The sequence below is a fragment of the Dicentrarchus labrax genome, unplaced genomic scaffold (genome assembly GCF_905237075.1).
Source record: "Dicentrarchus labrax unplaced genomic scaffold, dlabrax2021, whole genome shotgun sequence".
Lineage (NCBI taxonomy): Eukaryota > Metazoa > Chordata > Actinopteri > Moronidae > Dicentrarchus > Dicentrarchus labrax.
This window is the reverse complement of record NW_026136707.1, coordinates 19887036-19896972: the sequence shown is the minus strand read 5'-3', so window position 1 is coordinate 19896972 and position 9937 is coordinate 19887036. Positions and strand designations below refer to the sequence as shown.

The 9937-nt window shown below is 42.6% G+C and overlaps 2 protein-coding genes across 2 annotated transcripts; one reads left to right on the top strand and one right to left on the bottom strand.

Annotated features, from left to right (window-relative positions):
- The first annotated feature begins 501 nt into the window (after positions 1-501).
- On the top strand, positions 502-4757 carry LOC127367602 (protein FAM83A-like). Its single transcript, XM_051407604.1, has 6 exons — positions 502-839; positions 1096-1233; positions 1446-1564; positions 1742-1909; positions 2866-2990; positions 3207-4757. Exons 1-6 carry the CDS (start codon positions 569-571, stop codon positions 4441-4443), a joined length of 2058 nt encoding a protein of 685 aa, XP_051263564.1. The 5' UTR covers positions 502-568; the 3' UTR covers positions 4444-4757.
- A 565-nt stretch (positions 4758-5322) lies between these two features.
- On the bottom strand, positions 5323-9439 carry zgc:101716 (uncharacterized protein LOC492784 homolog). Its single transcript, XM_051407605.1, has 8 exons — positions 9206-9439; positions 8503-8604; positions 7846-7989; positions 7088-7138; positions 6848-6992; positions 6421-6556; positions 6138-6270; positions 5323-5989 (listed from the first exon to the last, which is right to left on the bottom strand). Exons 1-8 carry the CDS (start codon positions 9308-9310, stop codon positions 5819-5821), a joined length of 987 nt encoding a protein of 328 aa, XP_051263565.1. The 5' UTR covers positions 9311-9439; the 3' UTR covers positions 5323-5818.
- Between the last annotated feature and the right edge of the window lie 498 nt (positions 9440-9937).

Here is a 9937-nt window from a genome sequence, read left to right as displayed (position 1 = left end):
CCTGCTTAAGGTCCTTTAAGCATCCAGGTGTTGTTTGACATGTGCTGAAATGACAGCCATTCTCATTCCTGTCACTCACTCTTTTCTTTCCCTCCGCCCACCTTTTATGTTTGCTCACCGGCTCTGAATCACTCCGTCTCTGGAAAATATTTTTTTGTTCTTGACCTGATTAATCAACAACCAGAAACATACCTGGTGCCTCACAGACGTAAAGGAACATCTTAAACGTCTTAAAGCCAAATTACACTAAATGACTTTAAATATATATTTGCTACATTTATACATGGACATTTCTTGTATTCTCTCTTCTTTTCACCCTGCATTAGATGGTCTCATCAACATCTAATTGCCTGACCTTTGCTCTCAACTATCACCTGTCAACTCTCATCACTCATCACTATCTGGCCCTAAGCGGGGGTGGGGTTTGTTGGTCTCTCCAACCAGTAGTTCTTTAATGTCAGAGACGTGCAGGTAACCGACTCATTCAGGCTCTGAGGCTCATGCACCGTGGCAACATCAACAACTCGTTGTCTGAAGTAAACAAGACGTGCATTTCAGTCCTTTATCCATGGCTGGGTACATGAGGTCAGATCCCAAGGGGAAGGTAAGACGACGTGTTCAAGACCTTCGCATCCCTTCCTCCTCTTACTATGACTTCAGAGCCAGCAGACCCACGTTGGACCTGAGCCACAACGAGAGCATTCGGCTGGCAGTGGACTCCCTGCTCAGCTGGGGCTTGGAGGAATACCACGAGGTGTTGAACGCAGAGGGAGAAGTGGACTTTCTGTCAGAGCTGGAGAAAGTTTACATCCTGGAAAATAGCAGGGATGGCAGCACAGGTTGTAAATGTTTGTTTTTACACATTGTCCTGGGGCCTGTCTCAGAAAGTAGGTTTAACAGATTCTGAGCTTAACCCTGGACTGGAGATTAGTTTTCACTAAACCTGCTTTCTGAAACAGGGCTCTGCTCTTTGGAGCCTGTTGTCTTTAAAAACACAGAAAAGACATCAGTTTGATTCATTGTATAAGAAAGAATGATTGGTTGTATTGCTTTGTATTTGCCATAGCTTTATGCAGGGTTTTGTGCTTTACGCAGCTGATCCTGGTGTATCTGAAGATGATGACGAAGAGTTAGACAGCTTGTCTGCTGGCTCACAGTCTGCCACACGATGTCCTGGGATGTCCACAGACAGTGATCCTACCGTGGCAGGTTTGGACCTTAGCAACCTAAAAGGTAGTTTGGGAGAAGGAAACTTTTATGGAAGACAACTATTACATTACAAAAAACTTCTCTGATACATGTGCTTAAGTACAATCGTTCTGGTGGTTAACTCTTGATATTTGTGGAGTTAAAATCCTGCAGAATGCACTTTATTGGCAAATCAGTTTTTGATCTTTTCCGTTCTCATTTGCCGCCATCTCTGATCATGTTTTTGTTAATTCCAGATGTGAAGAGGACTGATTGTATCCTGGACAAGCCCAGCATTGAGGTTTATTTCCAGACTGATAGCAGGGCAGCTGGCATTAAAGACCTGGTCAGAGAGTTCATCAGGAAGCCTACAATGGTAGGTGTGTGTGAGTGCAGTGTGTGTGTGTTTCTTCATGCGCCTGCACATGCATGTGTTATATAAAAAGGAACATGACACGCTTGCCTGTACATGTGAGAGATGATGGAAAATGTTGCTATTTGATCTTATGTGCTGGAAAGTCAGCTACACAGTGAGTGATATCTGTCTGTGCAGGTCTTAGCCATAGTGATGGACAACTTCAGTGACGTAGAGCTGCTGTGTGACCTTCTGGAGGCGAGCAGGAAGAGAAACGTGTCAGTTCATCTGCTGCTGGATCATCTCAACCTGAACCTGTTTGTCAGCATGTGGCAGGACCTCAAACTCAACAGCAAGAACTTCCCAGTGAGTTTGTTTCCTTCCTTTTTTCCTATTTCAACTTCTATCCCTCTATAAATTAATCAAGCTAGGTTTTCCTTTGCGTCACACTTCTCCCGGAGGTCATTCAGCTACAGAACATGCCTCGCCTTCCAAAAAACACCCATACAAGCACACACCACTTTAAAAATACTCAAATCCAAAGCCTCACTGTCTTACAGACTAAAAAGGTAAAATTTTAGCTGCTTTAACTGCATAAACTCACTGCAGAAAACAAGAAAGTGCGTCAAGGCTTTGGTTTTTGGGGCGGATGTGATGTCAGCCAGAACCCTCCAAACACCCAAGATCATTAGCAACACACCCCCTTCCTCTCCCACCACTAACCCAGTTAATCCCTGCTGCAGCAGCACGCAGACACCGTACAAGGCAGACTGTAAGTGCTGTCTCCTGACGTCTCCGTTTTTATCTCTCTCTCACAAGCTGGCCTTCGATCTTCGGCATGCTGATGAAGAGTCTGCTCTTGGAAAATCAGGGGATTTTTGAGAATACAATGCAGCCACTGACGTGTGTAGCCTAAATGACTGATGACATTCAGCTGGGCCTTAATGTGTGCTGAACACGGGGACAATTTGATTTTAAATCAGTGCAAGATGTTATTGGACTTAGGACTATTGGTTATGACTATTGAGTTACACTGCAGTAGTTTATCTTCAATACCATCATATTTAATATATTTATATATATTTTGCACTTGTATGCTATACTTACACTTATATATGTTTTTCATTGGCTGCTGCAGTCACTAGCTTTTTTTTCAAACATCTACAGTTTAGTGCAAAATGACTATAACTAATAACTGGGTGATAAAGACAATTGACAGACCATCACAACTTCTCAGTTAACTAACGGACCACACTGCTTCTACAAGTGAAAAACGACAACAAATTATACATACTGAATAACGACTGTCTGTTTGTGTGTAGAAACTGTCAGTACGCAGTGTGGATGGACAGACCTACTGCGCCAAGACAGGCAGGAAGCTGACTGGTCAGATTGCTGAGAGTTTTATCGTCGCTGACTGGACTGAAGTGCTGGTTGGCTCATACAGGTAGACACACACAGATGCAAACACACACACACACACATACACACACACACAGAATGTATGCAAATTAACAAACTTTCAAATAGCAAATCTTGTTATTTGATTGTTTATGTTCTTTTCAGTGTATGTCTATTTGTCTGTTCTCTGTTTGGTTTTCAGTTCTATCATTAATGCTGTTGTGTGTGCGTATGTGCGTGCGTGCGTACGTTGTCTCCTCAGTTTCTCCTGGCTGTCCTGGCAGGTCCATCGCAGTCTCGCTGTTCTTTTAAAGGGCAGCGCGGTCATACCTTTCCATCAGGAATTCCACAGGCTGTACTCTGGCTCCAAACCAGTCCCTGGCTTTGTCACTTATATCACTGTGCCTCACACTCTCCGTCGTCACACCACGTCCCATGCAGCTCAAAAAGATAACGTTGACGTCATTAAGTCCAAATCAACCCGGACCAAAACAGCTTGCCACGGGTCTTGGAATGAAGATGCTCAAAACACCCAGACAAAAGCAGAAAAGCGTGTTTTATCCAATCCACGTAGCCCAGAACTACACAGAGCAGGCACTGGTACACAAATGCACCCAAAACCTCTGGTTCAACCAGGAGCACTGCAGAGCGTGTGTGTGGGGAAGCCAAAGCATACAGTGGGAGCTGTCTGCACCCAGCATGGTGCACAAACAAATGTGGAACCTCTGGAGAAGAATCAAAACCAGATCCAGAGCCACTCAAACCCTCTCAGTCAGACCCATGTCTCACACGTTCAGTCTCAGCTCACCGTCACCACTACAGCTAAAAATAATGTGAGGGTTCAAGAGTCAAACCCTGTACACGCTGCTTCCCCCCCACAAGGACAGCACAGGACTGTCCATTACCAATCACCTTTCAAGACAAATTTAAATGTGGAGCACCATGATGTGGGTCCTGAAGGTCCTGTGTTTCAGCAGAAGAATAGAGACAGACTGACAAAGCCTTTGGGGGCTGCTGCAGGTCTAAACACACAAAGACGACAATGGCACTGCTCCCTGAACTTTAAACCAAAGATGGACTTTCCACCTGATTATCCCAATGGCCGTTCTCCTTCCACATCACAGCAAAAACAAGCAAATACAGGCCTGTTGTTCCCTTTAACACATCCAAGAGGACACACATCTGGACTGCAAACAAAAGTGTCCTTTATGGGATCCATGAGGCAAGCTCAGCCCCAGAGGCACCAACAGTCACACCCAACCACAGAGGCCCCAGGTTCAAAGTCAGCACCGACTACAGGAGCTAAACTTCACGTACAGCCCCACACCTCCCAGCAGGTGAAGCCCCCTCCAACAATGAACTGGACACCCCAGGGTCACAGTGCAAGACCCAGACCTTTGGCTCGCTACAGCTCCTTTAACGCCACCTACGGGACGGGACATCAGACAGGCTGGAGGCCGTTTTACAGCACCATAAATACTTCGTTGGGAAGGAGCTAGAGCATGACTGACAGACACCCTGCAGGCTTCAAAGGAGCAGCTCTTCACCCAAACATAACCAAGACCTGAGAGAAATATACAGACTGCAGAGGAACGGAATGAGACAGTGTACTCATCTGTTCATATGAAATGCTGTGTATATTCTACTGTGCAACACTTATGAAATGATTAAACTACTACTTTATTTCTACAAAATTATGAGTTAAGACAGAAGTGTGAACTATTTTTAGATGATTTTCATGTGTGTAGCATAGCATAAAAAAAATCTTTATTTTCTTAAAAGATATAAATTTAATTAAGCAAACACTGTAGAGTTTTATCAAATGTATTCAGGTCATTTTGTGGTTTTCCTTTGTCAAGGTGTTTTGAGTTCAAGTTGCCGCTGGGTGAGATACACTGGGAGCTGCGTGACGTCACCAAGGTGTTAATTGGGCCGCCACCACAGAAACAACAGAGCTGTCTGTACACACCTACACTACTGTAGGTGTACCATGTCTGAAGCCTTTTATTACCCATGTAAAGAGAATAGTCTCTCTTTACCAGCTGCTCTTTAAACTATTAGATTCATAGTTTACATTCAAATTTAAGACATACTGTTTTATTACCTGGCTTCAGTTACAGTGGAAACTGTCCAAAGACTGAGAGGTGAATAAAAAGGGTGCCAGTTCCTAATTCTGTGAACAGCTACTAATGGGCCTTTTTCCCACAGCAGACATTTTGATTTGACAGAAGCACAGGTGGTAATAATGTGAACAACGGCTCTGCTGAATTTAAGTGACCTATGCTAGCATGCACAATAGCAAGGCACCGGAACAGACTCACATATGGAGCTAACAATAATACATGTTAAAAATGTCTTCAGCTACTTCAGCAACAATATTTCAGATACAAAATAAAATTATTTTAATGTTAAGGCATATGTTACATTTTAGGCAGAACATTTAAAAAGTCTCAATGCAGAACAGAATCACTGCCATACATTATATAACACACAGTGTATAAAGTGGATGAAACATTATCTGTGTCTGTCTGGTTTGTTGGATATAGTAAGTTATTACCGACTACATTCACTGTGCAGTTCAGAGGCGAACATGAAACACGTGTGATTTATACTTTTGAATATATTTGAATATTTTTTTTTGTTTGTCAGTGTTAAAAGTAAACATTTAACTTGCTTTTGTGACTTGTGTACTTTCACATGTATGGGGACTTGTGTTGTGAGGCCCAGCAGACCTAATGTCTCCACTTCTGTCTTAGGAGTTGGGTCTGACTCGGTTCATTCGGTCCATTTCTTTTGCTCTATGATTGGATCAACACAGTGACAGAACCATCTTCAGTCCTTTCTTTCTGCAAACAGCCAGGAATCACTGGAGCATCAATAATTTGTGTCTGTCTGACGCTGGGGGCCATCAGTCTCTAGCACGCCAGTCAGTAAGATCTTGTTCCACCAGCGGTCCCTGAAGTTCTGCAGACACACACTAGCCAAACTCTCCCCGTCCTGATAGTCCTCTCTCATCTTCTCCGGGATCAGGTCCTCTGACACCACCTGGGAGATGGAGAAGAAAGAAACTGAAAGCGTCTCACAGTGTAAGAACTATCTGCTGACTTTAACTCAGCCCCAAACCTTGGCTAACACTAAACTGGCTGAACTTCATGCCTTAACACTTTATGTAAAATCAGGAATGAGTCCTCACCTCAGTGAGAGCCTGCAGGGTTGTTTCTTTGGGATTTAGCCGCTGCAACACCTCATCTAAAGTCTGTAGGGTTTTTTCACTGCGCTGCAGCACAAAGGAGGACTGCTGCTGCCGAAGGATTCTCAACAGGAGTCTGACGGAGACAGAAGAGACTATGATTTCAGCTCTTTGTAAATACACAAATGGCACACATTCAACTGTGGTATCACAAGTTACCCTTACACTGAGTTCATGTTTTACATCATTAGTAAGAAATATCATTACAATCATCACTGTGCCGTACCTCGTCCTGATGAAACAGGAGCAAGCTTTCAGCCAGATTCTGTCCTCATCAAGCTCTGCTGCCTCCTCCTGCTGCTCCTCAGTCACTTCATCATGCTGCTGCTCTGCTGATTCACACCTCTGTGGGGAACACGGTCCTAGTGAAGGTGAATATAGCAGATCACATCAGACCACAAGGCTGGCTAAAAATAAAACTTAAAAAGAGCTAGAGTTTTCATTCATCATCAGGAATGCAGAATACCACTTTAAGTAAAGTACTTACATTTGGGTACTTGCCGATACCGAGTACCAATATGCCTCCCTTAATAATAGTTACAGTTTTGACTTTGAAAACATGTTTTTTTTTCATCAGAAGTTTGTCTTTTGCGTTAAAGCAGCTACTTTTCACCTTTCATCTTGACATTTTAAATGAATGAAGGCCAGCCTACCCGTGGTTCTGTCGCTCTCCAGCAGCTGCAGACACGTCTGCCCGAGGTTGTACCAGTGCCAGGGGTTGAAGGGCAGCAGGTTACACAGCTGCTGCAGAGAGGACATCTTGGATCCTACGCCTCCAAAATGCTGGTAGATGCTGACCTTTAGTAAAAGTTTAAAGATCAATTAAATAATAATGGCATTACATTTCCATAGAATGATTTGGAACCAACACTCTGTGTGTGGGTAATGCTGACCTTGAGCAGGAGGAGGCTGGTCAGGTGACAGGTGTTGGAGGCATCTTTGCTCTGGAGAAAGATTGAATGCACATTACTACAGAGTGCTGGTCATTTTCTAAGCATAACCTTTTACACTGATTTCTTACTGTCCTTTAGGTAAACTAATGCAGCTTCACATAGGTCATCTATCAGAGAACATTTCATCTACTTCTATTCATGTCTTCAGTGGTGGTGCGTTCATGTGCTAGTGGGACTCTTAACAGCCACGATTTAACCAACTACACAAATGAGCTATGCTGGTGGACAATTTAAATCAATTTAAACCACAAGACCAACAATAAGCAAATGTGATTATTTGTGTATTAACAATATTCCTTATATTTCACTATTCAAGCTTCCTAGGGCACACTAAAGCACTGACATGTTCATCTTTATTAGCTCATAAAGCTGAAGCAAATGACAAAAATAAAGGCTGCCAGAAGGAGGCTTTAAGATTTGGCAAGTTGGATTTTACAGCACAACCAACGACGGTAGGAATAAAACAACGCTGTACTCTGAGAAATGATCAGGAGTTGAGTACATTTTGTAGGATTTTTTGTTTTAAAAATGGTGACACACATATCAGTTTCATGACTTTCATGACACATCTTCAACACTGTGTGATATATATATATAAAGGATTTCACAATGACAACACGTTGTTCCCGTCACTGTCACTTGTATGGGACACTGTTCTGCGTGGACAATCTTTCAGGAAAAGCTCATAGAAGAATTACCAGTAAGTCAGCCAAGTCCAGCGCCCTGTCTCGCTGTCCCAGTTTGGTGCAGCAGCGGGCCATTCCCTCCAGTACATCTCTTCTGATTGTCAGGTTGTTGTCAGCGATCCACTCCAGGCAGCTGCTGTACGCATCCAAAGCTTTCTATACCCACCGCACCACGAGAAGAGAGACACACATAGTGGGCAATGCAGAGTGGTGAATGAAAGCAGGCAAAAAGGTTATGAGCCTCAAGCAGCTTCTTTTAGAACTATTACCCTAAGAGTACTGAAGAAAACAACTGACTTATTTATATGTATACTGAGTCAAGTGTGTGTATAATTACATAGCAAGGAAACCTTTTTTCAAGTTTTCTAGAAACGTTGCTTTAAAACACACTGATTATGATTATAAATACATTAATTTTCTGCTATTAATCACATGTCTTTAGTTGGGTGGAAGATGTTATTGTGTCTATTACAGGAATAGGCCTGTTGGCTTCAAGTCCTGTATGTTTGTATCTCAATCGTAGATTTACAGAAACATTAAAAGACTGGCTCATGACACTGAACTGAGCACATTCATTTCTTTGACTTTCCTCCAACTTCACTGTACAGAAACATCACAATGGTCCTTAATAAGTGTCATAAATGAGAGAGGACTGACTCATTTAATTACCTGATAGTCCCCCTGTCTCAAAGCCAAGTCAGCTCGAAACTTATAGACTTTCTGCTTCTCCAGAGGATCCTCAGTGTCCAGAGCTGCACTCTCACAGAACCACTGCAGAGAGAAACCAGAGGACAGACAAGAAGACACCATCTTTAAAAACACTTCATTTCAGTCCGCTCCCTGATGCACAATGCACTCAGTGCCACAGATATCAGCAATATTACAAACTGAAGCATATCACATATCAACCAAGTGTCAATTAAACAGTGGCTAACAGTGTTTCTCCACATGTTAAAGGTCACCGTAGTTAGTATTTAGATACAAGAAGAGGTTTTAGGTATTTTATCTTCCAGCTAAAGAGAGCTACTTACCCATGAGTCAGTTTATTAACATACAAGATATAAATGTGTAATGTTTTAATCCTATTTGTGGTGTTACATGCTATTTACCGTTTGGTTTATTTTATTTAATCGTACAGTACACTATTTATTTCTTGTCTTTTGTATTTCCTGTGATGAATTGAATCTGTGCGTATTTTTATTTTTTATTTTTTTCTTCCTTTCTGGTCAAATCCAACCTAGCAAGCTAGCTAGCAGCGTGTTTTTCTCCACAGCCTCTCCCGTCTCAAAGCCTCCAGGACGGTCTCCCCTCGTCCACATCCAGCTGTGTGTAACGATGACCAGCTGTGTGTAACGATAACCACTGAGCTCACCTCTGGCTCACACAGTTTGGCGTTATAAGACGACAGAGCCACCGACACTCGGTCCCTCGCCTCCGAAAACACAGAGTCGTCAAACGTGCTTCCTAATATCTCCATCCGGCCCCGAAAACACGATCAAGCACCAGATTTCAATATGTACCTGTGTCTGGAAAAACTGCAAATGGTACGCATGTACTGTTTGTTTACACCCTCGTGGTTACCCGGTGTTTATATGCAGAGCACACGACTAAAACAGTATTCGGGGATAATAGTTCCGGGCAGAAAGGTTCCGACCTATGATCACGGCGGGGGAGTGCAGCAGGCAGCACACATCAGTATGAAAACAATTGTTCAAATATATCTAAACTTTTATGAAGACTCGACACTAAATAGAAAAAAGTGAAGCCATACATGAATATAGCCTAATCAGTACTTTCATGTATTTTTCTGCTTTCTGAGGAAATAACTAATAAATGCCATTCAGTCAGTAATACACACCTCAGGCTGCCAGTGCACGTGTTTTCTATCAGCAAAGACATACACAATGAATGTGGCAACATGAAACGTCTTTAATATGAATGGCATTAATTCATATGAATGTAACACAAATGCATTCTTTCAATTTCTGTACATTTCAGACATCCCAAAAATGTCTGATATATTCATCATATTTCACAGCAGAGCTACAAACAACAGAAAATTAGTGACGGCCCGTTAAAATGCCAAGCATCCACTTTCAACAAA

What these genes read in the sequence shown, in the direction of transcription:
- zgc:101716 (XM_051407605.1), bottom strand. Translation starts at nt 9,310, where the DNA reads ATGGAGATATTAGGAAGCACGTTTGACGACTCTGTGTTTTCGGAGGCG. An exon ending in CCAAACTGTGTGAGCCAGAG is followed by an intron (nt 8,605 to 9,205) that starts GTGAGCTCAGTG and finishes TTCTCTCTGCAG; the next exon opens with TGGTTCTGTGAGAGTGCAGC. An exon ending in CCAGCCTCCTCCTGCTCAAG is followed by an intron (nt 6,993 to 7,087) that starts GTCAGCATTACC and finishes CTTTTACTAAAG; the next exon opens with GTCAGCATCTACCAGCATTT.
- LOC127367602 (XM_051407604.1), top strand. Translation starts at nt 569, where the DNA reads ATGGCTGGGTACATGAGGTCAGATCCCAAGGGGAAGGTAAGACGACGT. An exon ending in TAGCAGGGATGGCAGCACAG is followed by an intron (nt 840 to 1,095) that starts GTTGTAAATGTT and finishes TGCTTTACGCAG; the next exon opens with CTGATCCTGGTGTATCTGAA. An exon ending in TCAACAGCAAGAACTTCCCA is followed by an intron (nt 1,910 to 2,865) that starts GTGAGTTTGTTT and finishes GTTTGTGTGTAG; the next exon opens with AAACTGTCAGTACGCAGTGT.